Source organism: Sander vitreus, chromosome 19 (assembly GCF_031162955.1).
Source record: "Sander vitreus isolate 19-12246 chromosome 19, sanVit1, whole genome shotgun sequence".
NCBI classification, from domain to species: Eukaryota; Metazoa; Chordata; class Actinopteri; order Perciformes; family Percidae; genus Sander; species Sander vitreus.
The window spans coordinates 8,033,393-8,057,564 of NC_135873.1; the positions used below are offsets into that span (position 1 = coordinate 8,033,393).

The 24,172-nt window shown below is 41.4% G+C and overlaps 1 protein-coding gene across 1 annotated transcript; it reads left to right on the forward strand.

The window, feature by feature from the left end:
* On the forward strand, positions 1–24,038 carry hdlbpb (high density lipoprotein binding protein b). Its single transcript, XM_078276473.1, has 28 exons — positions 1–86; positions 2,356–2,435; positions 3,579–3,680; positions 3,999–4,150; positions 4,469–4,684; positions 5,572–5,778; positions 7,191–7,406; positions 8,343–8,549; positions 8,808–8,915; positions 9,180–9,284; positions 9,910–9,988; positions 10,289–10,428; positions 10,560–10,664; positions 10,776–10,889; positions 10,980–11,066; positions 11,277–11,408; positions 12,822–13,040; positions 13,240–13,461; positions 13,786–14,004; positions 14,296–14,437; positions 14,845–14,972; positions 15,087–15,191; positions 15,404–15,538; positions 15,649–15,792; positions 16,080–16,259; positions 16,420–16,536; positions 16,662–16,820; positions 20,313–24,038. Exons 3-28 carry the CDS (start codon positions 3,605–3,607, stop codon positions 20,403–20,405), a joined length of 3,807 nt encoding a protein of 1,268 aa, XP_078132599.1. The 5' UTR covers positions 1–86; positions 2,356–2,435; positions 3,579–3,604; the 3' UTR covers positions 20,406–24,038.
* The last annotated feature ends 134 nt before the right edge of the window (positions 24,039–24,172 follow it).

Sequence of the window (24,172 nt, forward strand, 5' to 3'; positions counted from 1 at the left end):
GAGGAAATGCTCCTAGACCAATCACATCTGTGTTTACACCATCACCTGTCAAACACACACCCTCAGCTATATTTTCTCTCTGAAAGGTAGGAATTCTGTATTTATTTAATATTCGCTTTTTATATAAATGTGAATATCGTGGATGGAGTCAGAGTCTAGGTTTTGTAACGAGAAAGCCGGTTCGACTATAACGAGCAGCACCCAGGGTAAGAAAGGTTAGCGCCCCCGGAGCTGGAGAGCTAGAGCTGGTTATCTGTCCGCCTGGCTTGTTTTTTAGCCGATTATCAGAAAGTCCTTGCGCCTAATCATCCCCGGCTGAGGTCGGAGCACAGCGATGTGTGTTAGCTTAGCGAACTAATGTTTGAAATCCTTAGCATCTGTTCGCCTACGTTTGCAGAGGTTAACAGCCTTAAAGCTAACGGGACCAGCCATGCAGTGCATCCTCACGCTAGCAATAAAGCCGCTAGTCAGCTAGAGAGAGAACCGTTAGCTGGCCCGGTGCGCGTTTGTATTAATGCCACCGTCTATATTTCTTATATATCTCTAGAGCATTGGTAACAGTGGTATTGATAGTCACAGCCTTTGCTAAATTAGCGTGAAACTGTGTTGCACCGAGCCAATTGCTCTTGTTTCTTTCGTCTCTTTCTAGTTTTCTCGCTTTTTTGCATTTCAATGTAATTGTTAGCAATCTAACAAAGTGTTAGCAGGTGCTGAGCTACAATGGGATACTTGCGGCAGTAGTTAGCCTATTTATTAACCCCTAAACAAATGGTGGAAGAAGTATCGTGATCAATTCCTTATGTAAAAGTGGCAATACCCCAATCTATAATAATACAATTAAAAAGTCCTCCGTTCAAAATGTGACTTGTTGTGTAATTGTTGTAAGTGCCATTAAAAGCAAAATATACATTAAGTTTCGGAAGTGAAAGTACTCATGTGAGACAAGTTGCATTACGTTATAATGCTATAACGCATACTGTTTAAGTAGTCTTTCTCTTTCCCGGTAGTATTTGGTTTAGGTGGAGCTAATTATTTGCTGTTGAGTAGTTAGTAGTTTAATGTTAATGTCAAGATGCATCATATTCATAAGCTCATTGTAGTTTTTGTATGCACTGCAAAGAAACTCTTGCTGTCTGACTCCCATCATGGAGATATAGATGGAGTAAAATATTTGCCTCCGATATGTAGTGAAGTAGAAGTCTTAAGTATCTTAAAATTTAAATACATTACAGTACTTGAGTAACTATATTTAGTTGCATTCCACCACACCCCTTAACATACAGTCATCTTTAGTGTTTCCCCTTAAATAGCTTTAAGGTTGTTAAAATCATCTTCCATACTGTTGACAGTATTATTCTATAACTGCTTGTTCACTGAAACTGTATGATGTTTTCACTGAGTGAAATATTTAAACCCAAGACCATGTATTTTTTGGCTGCACCATTTCCATCAAAGGGAAATGTTTTTTTTTTTGCCCCTGCAGTTACCACTTTACTCATACACATAGGCACACACTATCCACACTCATGCATAACATGTTTGCCAACTCCTTTCAACACCCTAACCGTGACCCCCCCCCCAGTGTGAATCACAGATCATTCTAACCAATCGCTAAGAATACGTCCCTGTGTTTGTCAACTGTCCTGTCCAGTCCCGTCTTGTCAGTTCTGATATCGTCCCGTCTCACTTCCCTGTGTTGTCTGTCTGTCACCTTGTCGCGTTTTATGTGTTATGTGTTACACTCCGTACGTGGTGCTTTAATCCCCCCTGCCCTTATATGGATCCAGGGTCTCACTAAAACAGGGTGAATGGTTATGGTAGGACAACAGTAAATGCGCTGAATGTAAATCTAAATCTGAATGTAACATATATAAAAATATATTGCTTTATTAAAAATAAAGTTGTCCTCCGAAGAGGGGGGGTTGTGGTGGGCTGACTTTTGTGCATCATTTTATAAACATTTTCCAAATCTTTAGCCTGGCATTTTTGGTATCTTTGAAAACATTTGGATCTCCACTAGAATTTAAAACCAAGTTGAACAATCTTTTTAAAAGGAAAAAAAGAGTGGCATCACGTTTTTTGATTAACCAAGTACAGTACAGACTCACATTTTGTGGTTCCGTTGATTCACTCTCAAATTTCCTGGGACATTACATTTGTAAAACTATAAAAGAGGGAAGATGAGCAGAGACATGTAGAGAGGGGAGGGGGAGGAGAACGGAGGAGAGTGAATCAGATCCAGACAGAGTAAGGTGCAGTGCAGTGTGGGTGTTATTAAACCAGCCTCCATGCTGTATAGCTTTTTGATTTACAGTGTTCACTTTTAGTCTTTTTCTTCCTCTCCTGTCCACCCAGGAGCTGAAACACACACTCACACTGAAGCGCCTACGGTAGCAGCTAACTGGACGGACTCTCTGGCAATTGACCTTTTGCAGGTAAGCCTGGGCTCACTTTGTTTGATCAGTTCTTCCACAGCTTTACCTTAGTTGCACTGTATCCTTCTATAGTTCTATTCGCATCTTGTACTTTTTTCATGTAGTTACATTTTCTTGGCTTTTAAAGGTGGTTAGCAGTGTCTTCACCAGCAGGGGCTGATTTCACATGGCAGTTCACATGATCTGAATATACACTGGGAGCACACAGTAACATTCCAGGAGAAACAATCCTACTGGAACATGTCACAGATACTAGATAATAACACAAAGTCAGTGTTGTGCTCAGCCAGAAGCATCACACAGCGTGGTGATGGATTTGCATGCCTGTTTATATGAGTGAGAAAAACATATTGGTTGTGAAATATATTAAAGCAAAAATATTATGTAAAAATGAGTGATTCCCATCAACTGTTATTTCGGATCCTGACTTTATCTTAAGGTACAAACCAGGAATACAAGTAAGAGATGTAAGAGACAAAACCTGATTTCCCCCATCAACTGTTAATTAGAGAGTCATTTTATGAGGTTCTCGTAAATGTTTTTTTTTAAATGATTTTTTATTTTATTGCTGCACTAGCAGTTAGTAGCCATAAAAATGCAATATCCTCCCTAAATCGCAAGACTGTCTCTGTGTTCACGAAGTTGATCTCACGTGCACAGTCAGAAGAGCAGTTCAAGGATTTGTAGTCTTTGGATTTCACATTTTAAAAAATGCTCAGGGAAGACCCACTGTTAAAAAGATCCCGTGATTCTGAATCATAACGAATGTCAGCAGCAGTAGTTGTTTTTTGACTACGACAGCTCTTAGTATCTGACTTGTGATAACCCTGTCCCTGAGGCTTTGTGCCACTGTTTGTTTGTCTAAGGCCTGTGCGGTGTTAATTGGAGCATCTCAGGTGTAACGTGCCGCATCAGTGCAGTGTAGCAATGCCACAGAGGCAGCCTCAGTCTTCTGGGGCTTGTGGAAAGCAATCCTAGCTAATATAAACAGTGCAATTAAGGGAGGGAAGAAGAGCAGTGTAAGAGACGCAGTTTGAAACAAGCTTCTGTATTTCTGATGGCTTTTTCCTTTTTAGAGATTCAAGGGTTTGATGTATTCTTTTTTTTTTTTTTTTTCCATCCTTCCCCACCTCTCTGTCTTAGTGGAATAGCGGAATAAGTCTTGAACCATGAGCTCAGTGGCAGTGTTGACCCCGGAGAGCTTTGCGGAGCATCGCAGTGGTCTCAAGGACCAAGAGATTACAGGTAACGTCCGCCTGTCACCTACTTACCTGTTTTTACTGAGTCTTTCACCTCAGTGGCCCAAGCTAGTTAGCCACTTATTAGAGATGAGGTAAACATATTTAGATTTTCTCCTACTTTGCTGTGCATTCTCAGTTTTCTTGTACTGTACATGATACGTTATGAATGTATATTCTGAGGCAGGTATGATTTTTTTTTTTTAATGACAGTATTTTACTTAATTTTAATAATCCTTCTCTATCCATCCATTCACGCTTACTGCTTTCTTCCTCCATCTTTACCTTCATCCTTGCCTTATTTATATTTGTCTCTCCGGGTAAGGCTGCGTCCCAGAGGATGAGGCCTACATTCCCACCTACCTGGAGGCCTTCCCTCCGCTGCCGGAGAAGGGGGCACCAGGGGAAAAGGCCGGGGAGCAGGCTTCAACTTGGGGGAGCAAGATCAGGCCCATCAAAGCCTCTATCATCACCCAGGTCAGGCAGCCACTGACTTCATACATAAACAGGCAACAGAATAACACAAGTATTCACATGTTATATATATATATATATACACACACGAGTTATTGCAAACAGTTTTGACTTTATCAACAACTATCATTCATGCAAAAAATGTAAATGCATCAATACAATATGTCGTTCATTCCTCTGCTCTTTAGATATTTTTGTGACTGCGACTACATTTTACCAGAAGCCACATTAGCAGTCGATAAGATGCACCAGTTATGGGAAAAAAAGCAAATGAGACGCGTTGCTTGAAATTTGAACCCCTTTAACCCGCTCTGTGTGTAGGTGTTCCATGTGCCCCTGGAGGAGCGTCGCTACAAGGACAACAGCCAGTTCGGGGAAGGTGAGGAGGCCAAAGTGTGCTTGGACATCATGCAGCGGACAGGGGCCCACATTGAGCTGTCCCTGGCCAAAGACCAGGGCCTGTCCATCATGGTCACCGGCAAACTGGACTCTGTCATGAAGGCTCGCAAAGAAATCGTAGCTCGCCTGCAGACACAGGTAAATTCACAGTCGTTCTTTTGCATATAGTAGTAGTTGTTTTATGTTTAAACTGTTGGGTTGTAGAATGCTGAGTGCAGGGCAGGGGTGTTTTCTCTACTAGATCTAGTTCTTTGGCTAAATAAAGGTTAAGCAGAAACCTTTCAAGCATTAGTCAAAAGTATTCATGTGTTCATAAAGACCCATTGTTGCAAATTAACGTTACCAATAATGCAGCTAATTTTCTGAAGATGCAGAATAAAATGAATTGCATGACGTGATTTAAGTTGTTACACAGTTGTAGACAGTCATTACCTCTGTATGACGTTACTGTCATTTTGCCAATTTAAAAATGCCTAACTTCTTTATCTTGATAAATTGTGTGACAATATATTGATGCAAGCACATTGTGTGCTGGTTTTGGTTAATTTCTATTTTTCAGGGATTACACATTCTTGTATTTTGGAACATCACCAAAAAAACGTTTTTTTTTGTCTTGATTGTGTATACCAATTGAAAAATACAACAGACTAACTAAGATGTTTCCTTGAGGAGGAATGACTGGCATCACTTAAACTGATGAATGGGATCACAGCTGTTTTAATGTGACAATCTGTTACTTTTATTACATAAGAAGAATCCTATCTGTGCAGGCATGCCAGTTTAGGACAACAAGTTTAGCTGAAAAATGACCGTCTGCTCCCGAGGGTGGCCTTTGTGGGCTTAAGCAGTAAACATGCCGATTTCCACTTCAATGGGTGCACTGAGGTCCAGCTGTATAGTTTAGCTGCAGTTATTGATACAATAGGGCGGAAAAACACTATGTCCTCTTTGCAACGTTGAATGCTTTTGTTTTTGTTTACCGACTGAAAACTCCCATATTCCATATGTTCTCCCGCTCTCCCCAGGCCTCAGCTACGGTCGCCATCCCCAAGGAGCACCATCGTTTTGTCATTGGTAAAAATGGCGAGAAGCTGCAGGAGCTGGAGCTGAAGACCGCCACCAAGATTGCTATTCCACGTCCTGACGACCCCAGCGCCAACATCCGCATCACTGGCACCAAGGAGGGCATCGAGAAGGCTCGCCATGAAATCCTTCTGATCTCTGCTGAACAGGTGAGCTGTGAGGTTCAATTTGTGATGTGATCTTTAAAGATGTAGGCCTGGAACCAGAAGTAGTTGAAGGTTAATTGACCTATGGGCTAACGGGCCCTATCTTGCACCCGGCGCAGCTCAGCACTAAGCCCGACGCACGTGTCAATTTCCCGTCCAGTGCCCACGTTGTTTAAATAGCAAATGCACCTGCGCCCATGGGTGTGCTGGTCTTACAGGGAGGTGTGTTCAGGTGCATTTTTTTTTTGAGGCATTTCCAGCCTTTATTTTTGACAGGACAGCTGAAGACATGAAAGAGGTGGAATGACATGCAGCAAAGGGCCGCAGGTCGGAGTCGAACCCGGTCCTGCTACGTCGAGGAGTAAATCTCTATATATGGGCGCCCGCTCTACCAACTGAGCTATCTGGGCGCCCATTCAGATGCATTCTTGGCGTATTGCTATCTTGAGGCAGCGTAAAGTGATTGCGCCATTGACCAACAAAAACCTGATCTCAAGTCAATAGCGCAGCATTTTATTGTTATTTTAACAGCGCATTAGTAAAATGCGCCTAAGCTTGTGCACAGCGCGCACACTATGCTTGTTGCACACACAGGGAGCAGCACACAAACATGCAAAAGATTAAAAACAAAAATATTACAATGTGAAATAGTATTATGATATGTTCTGCTTGCGCGCTTTCACTTCACGCACGAGCAGATCAGTTTCTTCTCCTGAAAATCTCTCCTTCCTGCTTAGCCAATCAGCCATCATAATAGCAACGTGCCAAGGTCCAAACCTAAACTAGCAAAAGTTAATTCGTACACGTCCTAAACGCACCTACGCCAGGCGTTTCGCACCGTGCACTTATACCGTTAAAATAGGGCCCAATGCTCGTGGTACGTTCATCAAGTATTTTTAATTGGCTGTGACCCGGCCATTAAGAGCTGAAGATTAACATTTTCGCTGCTGAATTTGTTTTTGATACTGTACTTTAATGCCTCTCTCGTCTATATCCTCTTCTTTTTGGCTGGATGTCCGTTACCTTACTCTTTCTTTGTGATGGAATTTGGTCTATGGTTAACTGCTCCTCAGATCTCTGCAGGGTAAATCCAGACAGCTAGCTAGACTATCTGTCCAATCAGAGTTTTCTCAACTTTTGAACGTACAAATATTCCACCAAAACAAGTTCCTTCGCGAGGCTATTTTGCAGCGGCACCGGGACCCGTGACAATTAACCAGAGCATGTTTCTCTCCCATCCCGGAATGCTGTGTGGACTAGCCAGACCCTCCTCCCCAGCGCTGTGGAGGAAGGTCTGGCAATGCGAGACTATTGCCTCTCTAATCACGGCAGTCACTATTTACGTCTTCTATTGTTTGATCAACTCTTCTGTTTGCCGACTCCCCTCCTCTTCCTCACGCTCGCCTGCTCACCAGGACAAGCGTGCAGTGGAGCGTCTGTCCCTGGAGAAGGCCTTCCATCCCTTCATCGCCGGCGCCCACAACCGGCTGGTGCAGGAGCTGAGCCAGGAGACGGGTGCTCGCATCAGCATCCCGCCACCCAGCCTGCCCAAGGACGAGATCGTCATCACCGGGGAGAAGGAGGCCGTCGCACTGGCGCTAAGCCGCATCCGAGCCATCTACGACGACAAGGTGCATTTGTTCAAAAGATTATTTTTCTTTAAGATTATGCCGCCTTTAATGGTGGGACAACTCAGACATGAAAGGGGGAAGACATGCAGGAAACCGTCACAGGTCGGACTCAAACCCTGGACTTTCTGCGTCCAGAAATAAACCTCTATATATGTGTGCCTGTTCTACCAACTGAGCTAACCGGCCACTGAGATTGAGTTCAAATAAAAAATAAAAAATTGCATCACATACAGTTAGTGAGAGTGCTAGACTTACCCAGAATGACTTGCTGTGGTTTAGTTTAGGGCTTTATGGCACGGCACACGTGATTGCAGATAGTAACGTTGTGGCTCTCTTCACCACACTCTCACTTTAACCGCATGTTCACTCTGCCGCCTGGATCTTAAACCTCATCTGTCATAACAATGTTTGGTGCAGCGAGACAAACTGTTTTTAACAGCAGTGTCGTATTTTCTACCACACACAAGAAACTATCAAAGATGGATGAAACCTGGAGAGGACGTGTGTGTGTGCCAGATGAGTGCTGGTGATAGGCAGGCTGGAGATAATGTGGAGAGAAAATTGAATTTCACCAGAGAACAACAGGATGAGAATGCTAATGTCATTTAGTGCATATGCATGACAGGCAAAAACAAACATTTTCTCTGTTGCCCTTTGCTTTCTGGCCTCTGCCTCTCTGCTTACCTCTTGAAAGCTTATTTCCTCTTGTCTTACTGTCGCTCAGTCCTCCTCTCCCACCTACTCACACCAACTTGCATCTGCTCTGTCCTTCCTGCTTCCCGTCTGCCATCCCTCTTTCTGTCTCCTGTTGTCTTCCTGTTCCTCACTGTGTGCCTCAATTTCTCCACTTCCTCCCACTGTCCTTCCTCTCACCGCCATTTTCTTGTCCGTGCCACTTGCTCATCACTTCTAATCTTCTCCCCATCCACCCTGCAGAAGAGGAAGACCACCACCATCTCCGTGGAGGTGAAGAAGTCTCAGCATAAGTACATTATAGGTCCAAAGGGCAACACCCTGCAGGAGATCCTGGAGACCACGGGGGTGTCTGTGGAGATGCCTCCTCTGGACTCCGGATCAGAGACCATCATCCTCAGGGGGGAGCCTGACAAGCTGGGACCAGCGCTCACACAGGTGTACGCAAAGGTGAGGAGGAGAGAGAAGGTTGAGCGTGCATGATAATTATGTGTTTGTTCGTCACTATGAGCGAGAGCGGTCGCTCCTAGTGACAGCACATTACATGTAGTCAGAATGTAGTATAGTAGTAGTTTAGAAATGTAATTCATTTCCAGCCAGTTATTTATTGTAGGTGAATTAGTCTGTAACCACTGCTTATTTAGAGATTTCAGGGAGGTTGTGAATGTAATTTGGATTTTAATTTATAAGCCTTTTGTCCCTGTGCAGGCGAAGAGTGTGATGGTGGTGGAGGTGACCGCTCCGGCCTGGCTGCATCGCTTCATCATCGGCAAGAAAGGACAGAACATCGGGCGGATCACACAGCAGCTACCACGGGTAAGGGGAGAGAGGAGAGCGTGAGGAGAGAGTGGATCGGAGTTAGAAACCAGAGATAAAACACACATGATGCTACTTTGAGCAGTCCATATCATAGGAGGTGAAGAAGAAGGGGTAATTGAGAAGTGACAGCAGCATGGCAGAGGATACTTGTAACATGAACTGACGTGTTTTATTTACTGTGACACTACTGTGTGTGTGTGTGTGTGTGTGTGTGTGTGTGTGTGTGTGTGTGTGTGTGTGTGTGTGTGTGTGTGTGTGTAGGTTCACATAGAGTTTACGGATGGTGAGGAGCGCATCAGTCTGGAGGGGCCAACAGAGGAGGTGGAACAGGCTCAGGCCCAGATACAAGAGATCATCAAGGACCTGGTGAGTACTCACACACACACATGCACACACACACACACACACACACACACACACACACACACTTTGGGATGGCGCTGATTCATCGCATGCCTAAAAAGTAACAATTCTGATATATTAACAATGCATAGATTGATTTTATGAGTGCATATGCAGGTGGACACTCAGGCTGTCAATTTCTTCATAAAATCATCATCATCATCACTATCCAAATCATCGTTTGGATAGTTGTAATTGCCTCAAGACAGCATGCACCCAAGAGAGAGAAAGATGGAGAGAGTGAGTGTGTGTGAAAGAGAGAGAGAGAGAGAATTACTGATACAATGAATGCACTTATTTTTTAAATTCATAGAAGGCACTCATTTCTGGCGAAAGAACGTTACCATTGATAAGACGACAGACATCCTTACACCCTATTCTTAATGGTTTTAGTTTCAGTTTGGATGAATCGCACAATGAAGCATTGTTGTCGGAAGTCCACTCCTATTCACTCTTAGAATAAAGACACTTGGAAAACCTGAGAGATTCAGAAAAAGAGACACAATAGATTCAGATTTAATGGGGTTCAGTGCTGTATCTTAGGGAACATTTCAGTGACAAATCTCCTCCTCTGCCTCTCTGTGTCCAGCTGGTGAGGATGGACTACACTGAAGTCATCATAGACCAGCGTTTCCACAGACACCTCATCGGAAAGAACGGAGCCAACAGTGAGTACACTACTGCTCTGCTGATCTCAACAGAAACAAACTGGGTCGTCAACACTTCTGGGCTTTAGAGTTCAAATTCCAGTGAGACCAGCCTTTTGTTTGCTGTTGTTTTAAGCCCCTGGCATTTTTCAGTTTTTACTGTTTTAGGCAGCAGCCCACTGTTAGTGAGAGTGGTGGACAGCCAGTTAAGAGACCCTGCATCAAATTCTGGTTTCAGAAAAAAAAACGTACTTAACAAAACTACACTACACTACTACAAATGTGATGTATTCTGTCACACCATCCATCCCCTTACAACAGTCAATCGGATCAAGGAGCAGTACAAAGTGTCGGTACGAATCCCCCAGGACTCTGAACGAAGTGGCCTGGTCCGGATCGAGGGAGACCCTAAAGGAGTCCAGCTGGCACGCAGAGAGCTCATTGAGATGGTCCAGAGAATGGTGAGAGTTCATTCATTCATTCATTCATTCATTCATTCATTCTGCTGGTCGTCATAAACCAAAACAACTCAAAGCTCTATACACAGACTCCAAAGTGGCCTGCTCACACTTTTTCTTTCTCCAATTTCCAGGAAAACGAGCGCACTAAAGACCTGATCGTGGAGCAGAAGTTCCATCGGACAATCATCGGCCAGAAGGGAGAGAAGATCAAAGAAGTTCGAGACAAGTTCCCTGAGGTGAACGTTTTTTCTGACCCTCACTGCCCATTGCCCATTCGTCATTGTGAAATAATTTGTTTTGATCCACTTCTAATTTATTGCGACGATTATTATCTCTTCTGCATCTAGGTCATTATCAACTTCCCCGACCCATCACAGAAGAGTGACGTAGTCCAGCTGAGAGGGCCGAAGAACGAGGTGGAGAAATGTGCAAAGTTTCTCCAGAAAATTATTGCTGACCTGGTATGACCCACCATGTTCTATCTTTGTTTCTTTTTACGATCTTTCTCTTTACACCTAACTTCACAGCAGCGTTCTTTTTTTTCTCTCCAGATTGAGAATAGCTTCTCGCTCTCCGTTCCCATCTTCAAGCAGTTTCACAAAAACATCATTGGTAAGGGCGGCGCCAACATCAAAAAGGTGAGACTTTAAAGTGCACATTGAAAATTTGAAAACGACCACTTCAAAATATGCATCCATTTCAGTTCAAAATGTGTTAAAGCCATATCATGAAATAAGCCAATATTGAAAACAGTACATTGTGGCTGAAATCCGTATTTAAACTGTCGCTAGAACAAATGTTACATTATGTTAAAGGCACAAAATAACAGATATTGTTAATGCCACCAGATCCGTGAAGAGACCAACACTAAGATCGACCTGCCGACAGAGAACAGTAACTCCGAGATGATCGTCATCACAGGCAAGAAGAGCAACTGTGAGGCAGCCAGAGATCGAATCCTCGCCATCCAGAGAGAACTGGTGAGAGACATCAGGATTTCTGGGAAGAAATAGGTTTTTTTTCTTCTTTTGTGTTAATCTTCTTTCATTGTCCCCCCATAAATTACTTTTATTTGTAATTAATTGAAGAAAAAAAAAAACAATGGCTGTGATTGACAAAATTAATACATTATGCAGTAAAAATAATTATAAATAAGTTCTGTATTTATAGTTTTTTTACACTTAATTTACTAGATGATCTTATTCAGTTAAAATACACACAGTGAGTTAACACACACAGAGAGCGGAAGGCGAGGGGCATCCAGCAGAAGATCCGGCAGCGCCGAATGTGAGGCAGTTAACCTGGAAATATACTGTCGTTGATCCAGACTAACTCGAGATGGATGTATGATTAGAATACATCTTGACAGAAAAGCTTTAATTACTTTTTTTCTAAACTTTTAGCCATATCTTCCTCATTGGTTGATGACCATGCGATGTGGTTTAAATCTCTGGAAAGGGGTGCCAACATCGCTGTTTGAATTTGGCTGGGGCCCCTTGTTGCATCGCTGTCTCCCTCATTTGCTGCCATATTTCCACTCATGCTATTTTGTAAAAGCAGAAAATGTCCTAAAATAATACAAATTAAAACATTCTGGAAAAAGCTAGTAAGTGGACCTTGAGTTAAAGGTCCCATGACATGGTGCTCTTTGGATGCTTATATATAGGCCTTAGTGGTCCCTAATACTGTATCTGAAGTCTCTTTCCAGAAATTCAGCCTTGGTGCAGAAAACAGCCTCTAGAGCCAGTCCCACAATGAGCTTGCCTTAGTATGTGCCATTTCTGTGTCTGTAGCTATTGAGGAGGAGAGAGGGGGGGGGCAAGGTGGAAAGTGGGGGTGTGGCCTTGACAAACTGCCACTTTGCTCGTTTGAAAGCCATGATGTCTCTCTCTCATGGGTGGGCCAAATTCTCTGGGTGAGCAAAGCAGAGAAAGGGGGGAGGTAACCTTGCTCCTTATGACCTCATAAGGAGCAAGATTCCAGATCAGCCCATCTGAGCTTTCATTTTCTCAAAGGCAGAGCAGGACACCCAGGGCTCGGTTTACACCTATCGCCATTTCTAGCCACTGGGGGACCATAGGCAGGCTGGGGGAACTCACATTAATGTTAAAAAACATCATAAAGTGAAATTTTCATGCCATGGGACCTTTAAGATTTCGTTTGTCAAACTCCTGTTCCTAAAGTGAAAAATGTACTTTCATTTTTATTTAAATATATCCAAAAATGACTACCCAAGTTATCATTTTTAGACCCAAATTTAAGCTGTGAGACCAGGTGTGAATATTAATGACCTTTTAAGTAGGCATTAGGCGACCAGACAAATGACAAAATGCTGCAAATGTGGATGTACCTCAATATCTCCCTGGCTCTCATTTCTCTCTTCATCCCTTCAGGCCAACATTAAGGAGACAGAGGTCGCCATCCCTGCCAAGCTGCACAACTCTCTGATCGGCTCAAAGGGCTGCCTTGTGCGCTCCATCATGGAGGACTGCGGCGGTGTCCACATCCATTTCCCCTCTGAGGGCTCTGGCTCAGATAAAGTCACCATCAGAGGGCCCGTCGGTGAGGTGGAAAAGGCCAAGAAACAGCTGCTGCAGCTGGCTGAAGAGAAGGTGGGTGGGGGCAGAAAAGTTGAAGAATGGTTATAATGGATGGATACAAAGAGTGAATGAACACAAGAGGTAAGAAGTGAGTAACTATAAAGAGGAGGGGAAGAGAGGGCAAATACTTACATCCCTTTCCTGTCCCCTGTCCTTTCCTTCCTTCCTTCCTTCCTTCCTTCCTTCCTTCCTTCCTGCCTGCCCTTTTCAGCAAGTCAACAACTTCACAGCTGAGCTTCAGGCCAAACCGGAGTACCATAAATTCCTGATCGGCCGTGGAGGGGCCAATATTCGTCGTGTGCGGGACAAGACGGGGGCCCGCATCATCTTCCCGTCGCCAGATGACAGCGAGCAGGAACTGATCACCATTGTAGGGAAGGAGGAAGCCGTCCGTCAGGCCCAGAAAGAGCTGGAAAGTCTTGTCAAAAACCTGGTAATTACTACACTGGATTTATCTGATTTTGAAATTACTTATTCATTTTTTATTCATTTTTAAATGTCTCTTTTATCTGCCAAGATTTTTTTTTTTTGTGTTTTTGTTTTTAAATATGTTTATCAGGTTTTTTATTGTATTTTATTTTTAATTTATTTGCACAGTAATAAAGCAAAAGCAAAGTGCTTTGTATCCAAAACAGACTGAATAAAAACAACTTAATAAAAAATAAAATAAAAAAGATGGAGCCTCCCTAAATCTTCGGTGTCATATTCTTAAATATCCCCTTCCACTTAACTACGTTCCTGTTGTCTCCCTCTCCAGGACGACGTGGTGGAGGACAGCATGGTAGTAGACGCTCGCCACCACCGCCACTTTGTGTGTCGGAGAGGCCAGGTGCTGCGGGAGCTGGCAGAGGAGTACGGCGGAGTAGCCGTGAGCTTCCCTCGTACTGGAGCCAGCAGTCAGCGGGTCACTCTGAAGGGAGCCAAGGACTGTGTGGAGGCCGCCAAGAAACGCATCCAGGAGCTCATCGAGGACCTGGTAAGAAAGGACATTTGAGAAAAGATTACAAAAATACAGAGTGAAATTCATGTCATCAAAAAACTGTATATTTTCATTTTGATCAGTTTTGCCCAGAAAAATTATTTTTGCCTGTAGCTGCATTTTAAATCGAAGATATGATCGAAGGCAAAACAGGACATTTCAGTAACCAGCTAACCTTGTGTTCTGAGCGCAACAAACATGCCGTGTTATGCCCAATGATTTCACATCCAGAAGTGATGGAAGCAATCCACCCAACTAACTCCTCTCTTCCTCCCCTCTCGTGAGCAGGAGTCCCAGGTGAGTGTGGAGGTGACCATCCCTCAGCGCTACCACCGAGCCATCATGGGGCCTAAAGGTTGCCGCATTCAGTACATCACCAGGGAGCACGAGGTCCAAATCAAGTTCCCCGAGAGAGACGACAGCGCTGCAGGTCAGAAACATAACGCACAAGAGGAGTGTCCCTGCAACTATAATGCTAATGTTGTTGTAATGTATGTTGCCACCTCAAAGAGAGCAGAAAAAATAAGAAAGTATTGCTCTCTGAGTACAATTATGATATCTAGTGTCACATTATTAATATTAATGAAAAACAAAGTTGGATCACTGTAGATTATTTTAGATTGGAAATTACCACCTCATTATTTAAATGTTGCTCCTTCTGGACCAGCCAGTTTTTCAGGTTGATCTTGACTGCTCACATGTTAGTATCTGATATTTTAATCTGTAATGTGGCAGCCAATGGAAAAAAGAAATGCTAATGAAATTGCACAAGGAGTTATATGTTTACACGCAAGCCCAAAACTGGCTTTTAATCCATTATCTATGGTGAAATCACAGGCCAGGAGGCTCCCCCACAGGAAAACGGTGAGGTCAGCTCAGAGGCAGAGTTTGTCCCCCGCAAGTGTGACATCATCAACATTGCTGGGCGTGCAGAGAAGTGTGAACTAGCTAAAGCCGCCCTGCTGGTAGGCGCCATTTTACTTTTACTTTTTTTATTCCAGGCATGATGCTGTCTTTTCTTTTATCCTCTCTATCCTCCATTTCCTCAATAATAATCCTGTCACTGCTTCCTCCCTCAGGCACTGGTGCCCATAACGGAAGACGTGGAGGTGTCTTATGAACTGCATCGCTACATCATTGGCCAGAAGGGCAGTGGGATCAGGAAGATGATGGAGGAATACGAGGTTAGCCTATACTCTTTGGTGCCATCTTTTGGCCATGAGACCTTTTATTCTGCAGGTCAAAAGCTCTGCGTTTTAAACATGCTTAGTTATTGTGATGCATTTAATTGGTTATATTGATAGAAAAGTTGAAGTGTAAGTAAGGGGGGTCCTAAAAATGTAAGTGTTCTCTGATTGATTGTTTGCAATTTGTCTGTGTGGTTTTGCATGTGCAGGTGAACATCTGGGTTCCGCAGCCGGAGAAGCAGCTGGATGTGATCAAGGTGACGGGCCTGGTAGCCAACGTGGAGCGAGCCAAACAGGGTCTGCTCGAGAGGGTCAAAGAACTGCAGGCCGAGCAGGAAGACAGGGTACACACACGGAACAATATTTCCTGGTTTTTGCAAGTCTAAAATATCTATAGTATGATAATAACTAGGTTTGAGTGTTTGAGTTCTCTGCTGCCCTGTCTCCTTTTCAGGCCCTGCGCAGTTTCAAGGTTACCGTGTCTGTAGAGCCAAAGTTTCATCCCAAGATCATTGGCCGCAAAGGAGCGGTCATCTCTCAGATCAGGAAAGACCACGATGTCAGCATCCAGTTCCCCGACAAAGGAGACGAGCAGCAGGTGTGTGTTTGTTCGTGTTATTGCTGCTATGTTGATAAAAACTATCCCATATCCTAAATCCCATATAGTTTTTTTTAATTTCTTTTTACCTAATGTAAACATTTGTATACATTTTAATTGTGTTTTCTCTTCTAAAACTGGCTTTATCTTAAGCGTTTAATAAACATCTCTCTTTTGTCCAATTTAAATGGTTTCTCCTGTGTTTTTACATGTAACTATCCCTTTCATCTCAATCAATCACACATATTTCCCCATTTTTTTTCCCCAACCTGGGCTTCCCCTCCCAGGATCTGATCGTCATCTCAGGGTACGAGCGTAACGTGGAGGAGGCGCGTCAAGCCATCCAGCAGCTGGTGGCCGAGTTGCAGGAGATGGTGAGCCATGATGTTCACCTGGACCCGAGGACCCACGCTCGCATCATCGGGGCCCGTGGCAAAGCCATCCGTAAGCTGATGGAGGAGTTCAAGGTTAGATGTCGGTGTGGGGATTTTTCACTCCGGTTCATAGTTACATTTCTACTCCGAGTATGGAGAGAAAAGTTCTGATTCTATTTTGTTATTGTCATATTTTGTTTGATTTTTACATGTTGTTCTCCACTCTGTTTCAACCTGGTCTTGTCCTGTTCAGGTGGATATCCGGTTCCCTCAGCCAGGCTCAGACGAGCCCGACAAAGTGACGGTGATGGGCCTTCCTGAGACTGTCGACAACGCCATCGACCACCTGCTCAACCTGGAGGAGGAATATGTGAGTTCACAAAGACTGTAGCAGTCACACACAATTTAAAAATGCTGTGCGTCTCTCCCAAAAGCTAAAAAGTGCAATGTAAGAACAATTTTCTTTTCCCTCGTTCCATTATCGACCTCTCTCAGATGCTCAGCGTGACAGAGACGGAGACCTTGGCAGCTTACATGAAGCCTCCATCTCGCTATGGAGGGGGAGGGGGAGCTGGAGGAGGTGATGATAGCAGCGGAGGTCCGGCTAAGGGCTTTGTGGTGCGGGACGCCCCCTGGAATGCAGCAGGGAACAAGGTAGTTTTACATGTAGATTGTGGAAAACGCTTTACATTATGTACATGAGTGTTTTGCATTGCATCCAGGTTCATTTGTGCAGTGTATCAAACATTTTGTATCAGTTTCATGGCTTTTTATGACATGCTATACAATTATTCATTTTTTTCTTCAACATACTATACTATGACTTTTTTTAAATATATTTTAAATGTGTGTCTGCATTAAAACACCTGCTTCAGATTAACAATCAGTCCAATTCCAGTTTAGGAAAGTCATAGTCATAGTTTGACAAATTCTCAGAAATGTTCTTATGATTAATACATTTCTGACCGTCTTATTCGATGAAGCTGGACACATCATTCATTACCTGGCCAATAGCTCACTGAGATCAGCACTTGCCTTCAGACCCCAAGGTTATGAGTTCAAGCCCCAAGAGATACATGATGACCATCTTATACCCAATCAGTCATTGTGCTTTGAACGCTTCCTCTGCATGTTTTAGATGCTTCTAAGCATCAACACCTGTCTGAAATGATCAGCTCATTAGTTTGTGTCCTAGGTTAAAGAGGAGAAAGTGTAGCTCAACAAGTTTGATACTGGTTTTCAGAACACCACTCATCAACCCTCACTTAAACAATAGGCCTGCTCCTTGGCCATAATCAACGTGATGATGATCAATGTTTGGCACTTCTGCTGACAGAACGCTCATGTACTATACTATTACATACTATGACTTTTTTTTTTTTTTTTATAATTTTTTTAAAGTCATACTATACTATGACTTTTTTCGGCATACTATAATATGAAGTTTTTGTGACTTTTTCAACATACTATACTATGACCTTTTTTCGACAGACTATGCTATGACTTTTTTATCAGTTTTTTCGACATACTATACTATGACTGTTTTTTTTAAACTTTTTTCAACACACTATACTATGATTTTTTTATCAGTTTTTTCGACATACTATACTGTGACTTTTTTTATACATACTATGACTTTTTTCGACATACTATACTATGACTTTTTTTTTTTTTTAAGATTCTTTTTTTGGGCTTTTCCACCTTTAATTTGACAGGACAGCTAGGTGAGAAAGGGGGGAGACATGCAGGAAATCGTCACAGGTCGGATTTGAACCCTGGACCTCTGCATTGAGGCATAAACCTCTCAGTATATGTGTGCCTGCTCTACCCACTGACCCAACCCGGCCACCACTATGACTTTTTTATCACTGTTTTCAACATACTATACTATGACTTTTGTCAACACTATAGTATGACTTTGTATGACTTTTTCAACATACTATACTATAACTTTTTTGTGACTTTTTTCGACATACTATACTAAGCTTTTTTTTTGATATAGTGTACTATGGCTTTTTTCGGCATACTATAATATGAAGTTTTTGTGACTTTTTTCGACATACTATATTATGACTTTTTCAACATATTATACTATGACTTTTTTCGGCATACTATAATATGAAGTTTTTATGACTTTTTTGACATACTATAATATGACTTTTTCATGACTTTTTTCGACGTACTATACTATGATTATTTTTAGCCACTTTTTTCGACATACTATACTATGACTTGACATACTACGCAATTACTTTTTTTTAAACTTTTTTTAAAGGAGCATTGAATTTTGAGGTCTCAACCCAAACATAATCACAGAAACATGTTTAAAACATATTAGAATAATTTTTCTTTATTTATTGCCCTTTTTATGGATGGAAACAATGTTTTTATGTGCATTTCATGGCATGTACAGACTTTTCGTCATATTATACAATTACTTTTTTGACTTTTTGTGACATGCTCAACTAAGGCTTTTATGACTTTTCTGACACACTATACTATGACTTTATATTACTTTTTTCGACATACTATACTATGACTTTTTCATGACTTCTTTTTGACGTACTATATTATGACTTTTTTCTGACTTTTTTTATATACTATACTATGAATCTTTTTTTAACATGCTGTGCTTGGCCTTTTTTATGACTTTTTTCTACATATAATACTATGACTTGTTCTTTAGCTCAGTCTGTTAGAAGACTGGTTGGGGTATCTTAGGTTGGGAGTTTGATTTCCATCAGGAGCTAATTCTTTTTTAAGTCAGATTTCTAGACGAAAGTCACACTATACTATGACTTTTTTTTTTTTTTTATAATTTTTTTAAAGTCACACTATACTATGACTTTTTTCGACATACTATACTATGACTTTTTTTTACTTTATTCAACATAATATACTGTGATTTTTCTTTTACTACATGCTATAATGCTATAATGGTAATTTTTTTGAAATACTACACAATTACTTTTTTTTTGGAGTTATTTCAACATACTATACAATGGCTTTTTATTTTTACTATTTTCGATCTACTACTGTGCTATAGCTTTTTTTTTACTTTCAGTGGTGTGAAGAACAAATAATTGAACGAAATAGCAGGTTTTGTTCCTTCGGTATAGCTCACCAAGATAATAGCAGACTTTGTTCCCTAGGTATAGCTCACCAAGATAAGACGCTGACTTTACAGTTAGAGCACAATCTTAGGTTGAAGGATCAAACCCCAGCTGTGTCTCCAGAGTTTTTTCATTTTCTATTCTCAGTGTTGAACAATAAATACAACGTCAAACCACTGCATTTCAAACTTTGCAAATAGCTTAGTGTGTTAAATACCTGGTGAGCTGCCTGAAGATTGATGGTTGTGGGTTTAAACCCGGTGAGGAATGTTGTATTTTGAGGTCTCAACCCAAAATGAAGAAGTCAAATATGCTATGAATCAACAATGAGCGTGTCAGGTAAGATAGCGCAGTGTGATATAATGCTGGTTAGAAGATCCCCAATGGTCATTGGTTCTAATCTGGTTATGGTCTGTTTGTTTTGAGTTTTTTTTACTATGACGTTTTTGTGACTTTTTACATACTATAATATGAATCTTTCGGCATACTTTAATATGACTTTTTATCACTTCTTTCGACATACTATACTATGACTTTTTTGTGACTTTTTTCGACAAACTATAACTTTTTTTTAACTTTCAGTGGTGTGAAGAACAAATAATTGAATGAAATAGCAGCTTTTGTTCTTTAGGTCACCAAGATAAGACGCTGACTTTACAGATAGATCACAATCTTAGGTTGAAGGATCAAACCCCGGCTGTGTCTCCTGAGTTTTTTCATTTTCTATTCTCAGTGTTGAACAATAAATACAATGTCAAACCACTGCATTATTTTGTGACTTTTTTGGACATGATTTTATTTTGACATACTATACTATGACTTTTTTCGACATACTATACTATGACTTTTTTGACATACCATATTATGACTTTTTTTATGAGTTTTCCATACTATACTATGACGTTTTTGACGTACTATACTGTCTTTTTATTTTACATACTATACTATGACTTTTTTGATGTACTATACTTTGACTTCTTTTAGACATACTATACTATGACTTTTTTCAATATACTATATCTGTTTGTTTCAGGCTCCTGACATGAGCAGTGCAGAGGATTTCCCCACGTTTGGGACAGGTGTGGCCCCGAAGCAAGCGTCCGCCTGGGGTCCGAAGAAGTTCTGAAGCCTCTCATCCGGAGGAAAACAAAAAAAACTTCTGTAAAGTAGATGATGAGAGACGAAACAATTCTCTAATCAAATTGCTGCTCACCTTCCCTACTCCTCCTCTTCTCTTTGGCGACCTCCCTTTGTTTCTTTCTCTATAAACCCCTTTTACCGTCCTCCCACAACCAGCCACAATGAATTCTGGGAGAACTATCTCTTCTTTTTTCCTCCTCCGTCTTTCCTCTTAGTACCTCCAGCTCCATGTTCCCCCTGCTTTAAAAAAAAGAACATTGAGTGCTCTTTTAATAGTTTTTCTGTCCTGCTCTGCCTCTCGGTTGCACCACCTTGACAGTCTTGCGAAAAACTGTCCCCGTTTGACCTCTGCCAAATCACCTTACTGCAGTACATTAGAAATGTTTAAATTTGAAGTGAGAAGTGGGGTCAGAGAGCACTGGAGAAATATCCGGAAGCTTTCAGGGAGGTGGTGGTTGTGTATTTCAAGTAACGATTGGATTTTTAAGCTAAAAAAAGGGGAGTCTGTTTTACTGTGCAAGAAGAGTTTGTCAACAATTACATCTTTTAAGGTTCTTTTCCTGTCTTTTTTACAAGGTTTCTTGTTGGCTCATCTTTCCAGTCAATAATGTGGTGAGGTAATGAGCTGTGTGTGTGTGTGTGTGTGTGTGTGTGTGTGTGTGTGTGTGTGTGTGTGTGTGTGTGTGTGTGTGTGTGTGTGTGTGTGTGTGTGTGTGTGTGTGTGTGTGTGGGTTCAGGAGAGGTTTTTCACCCACAAGTGTTTGTACAGTAAATCCCCTTTTAATTTATGTCGGAGCTGGGAGCAAAAACAGCTGCTGTAGTCGACTTTCTGGAGCTTTTCTTTTGAGGTGATGACGAATCAAAAGATGTGAGTCCTGCGCCGACTGTTTATTTATTCAAAAAGGAGCCATTTTATTTGGACTACTGTGATCATGCGTTTTTATAAAAGCACTCACTGTAGCTTGATGCTTACAACCTTTTGTTTAGGAGTGAATGTTGTATGTCAGGGTTTGGGGACATGTTAAAAGTTATGTGTAAGTGTACAAAGAACTTTTCGCTATTTTTTTAAACTGTGTGGGATTTTTTGTTGTTGTTGGTTTCTGGCATATTTGGAAGACTGTATGTATGTGTGTGCGTGTGGAAGTTAAGATGTATATTTCAATGAAGCTGAACCAAACTTTTACATCGTCTTTGTCCGTTTGTCTCTCTCTCTCCTCAGAGCTCATTTAGAGGTTTTTCTTCCTCTCAGCTCGTCAGTAACACTTGATTTTTTTCTGTCAACATGCACACAACGCTGCTTTAAATCTGACCTTCCCACCCACATAACAAACTCAGTATCAACAGCTGCACTTTGATTTCCTCTCATACATGTGCTTCACATGTATTTAGTGATTTGTAGCAAAAAACTTTGTTGCCCCCTTTTTTCCTTTTTGCAGTAAAACGACGTGTACTGTTGCTAAACAGTACATTTGGCCCAGATTTGAATCATTTAAATCAAAGCTTCCTTGTGCCTGGAGTCTTAAAGTAATAGTTTAACAGTTTGGGAAATGCAGTTACTGGCTTTCTTTCCGTGAAGAGATTATTATCACTCTCAAGTCTGTACGATTAGTACGGAGCTGGGGTCAGGAGGTGATTTGCTTAGCGTAGCATAAAGACTGAAAGCTGGGGGAAAAGTAAAGAAAATAAGCCTACACCTCTAAAACTTACTTATTAACAAGTAAAATCGTGTTCATTTAATAGTAATACAAACAGAAATGCATCAAGGACAAGTTGTGGTATTAGTAAAGGTATGTCCTGCAATTATTTCAGCTGGGCGCATTGGCCTCTGATTTAAACAAATGTTTAACACTTCTGATCTCTAACTAATAATCTACCTCTCAGAAAGAAAGCAAATTTCTCAAAATGTCAAACTATTTGAGAGGGCCAGGAAGAGCATGGGACCAGATTGGCAGCTCAAAGTTAGACATTAGATAAAGAAAAAGAAAACTCAGGGTCCAATTTAAAAGTCAAAGCTAGTGACTCTTTAAAGCTGGCGACAGATTAGTAAACAAAATCGACTATGCAACCCAACAGCGTCATACAGCAGATCACTGTCTGTCAGTGGTACGTTGTTCTTTGCTACAATTATGGCATCATTATAGTCATACATTTGTGGGACAGCAAACAAGCAATTGTTTATTTTTTAGTTGTTGGAGTCTGTATTTTTGAATTACTTTGTGTGTGTCTGTTCTTAAATGGCAGGACAGCGCTGTCCCCGAAGCAGCCATTTCTGTAAAAAGCTATGAAAAACCCCACTATTGGCCTTAACGAGTAATTAAGTCTACAGCATTTTGGAAAAGGTGTGAATGAGTAAGTATGCAACACTGCAATAACATGTCAGTGACCGGACTTTTTTTTCCTATTCTAAATAAAAGAAAAAATAAATAAAAAGAAAAAGGAACCAAACGCTCCAGCAGGTTGTCTTTTCTTCATGACATGACATCATGACATCTTTTTGTTTCCCAGCCTGCACCAAAAAACAACTTTAACCATCCTTCTGTGCATACTGTCCGTCAGTTTATTTTTTTATAAATCAGGAAGATATGATTTGTTATGTAACAGCCTGTACAACGCAACATACAGAAAACAAATAAAGAAAACAATACAAATGAAATTGTACAAAGCAGCACTGGGCTGTAAATAACCCATATCATATTTTTCACATTTTTTGATTGGAAGTTTTTCCTTCTGCTAAACTCCGAAGATCTTCCATCAGTCAGATCACAGCTGCTCTTAGAAGGTGACTGAGCTTCTTCAATTATAATTTTTTAAGTTTGACTCATCTAAACTGTGCCTTGAAAAATGTTGGGGTTTCGTGTTCTGTAGCAGGGTTATCAAATTGGCAACAGGACTGAGAATGGTGATAAAGAAAAAACACTTTGGAAAGCTGTTCACATACAATCAATCATCAGGTGGATGTTTTGGATGAAATAAATCACTTCTGTATGAACCTTTGACAAATGTAAATCAATGTTAGTTGACATAAAAGAATGAGCCCTAATGAATTACATTCACATGTAAACACCAGCGTAGGTCGTGGGATATAGATGACTTGACGTCCTGCTGATCTAGAAACTACACGTTGGCTCTGGCGGTCCTGCCAGGTAAACAGAGTCCCACATGACTGGATGGATAGATCAGAGTAGAGCAAACGATGGGGGGGAAGCGAGACAGCGGGAGTGATGTGGAAAACCACTCAAACCTTTTGGCTTCAGTCCATTTAACTACATTTTTATTATAAAAAAAAAAAAAGAAGTTTGACATTATGGGATACTGCTTTCTTGCTAAGTGTTTGCTAGAGGAGAAGCTTGATACCGCTCACGTTTGTATGCTCACATGAATATGTCCCATGCAAACGTGAGAGTGGCATCAACCTTCTCATCCTACTCTCTGCAAGAAAGAGAAAAAGTGCATTTCCCAAACAGTCAAACTTTTACTTTTTCCCCTTTTCCTGTATCAAAACCTACCAAGTCTATAAGTAAATATAATTTATATATAGTTTTAAATATCTCATGATGGATCCTCTTTGTCCAAAGTCAATTTTTCTGTCTAAAGTTCCAGTTTTCTCCTCAGTTTAATGCCTGTGAATGTTTTCTATTTGACAAGAGGAGTCAGATGTTATGGGGCCAACACAGAAACGCAAACAGGACTGATAAAGTTGCCAAACTGCTAATGTGGAGACACGAAGAGAACAGCAACATACAGTTGTACATG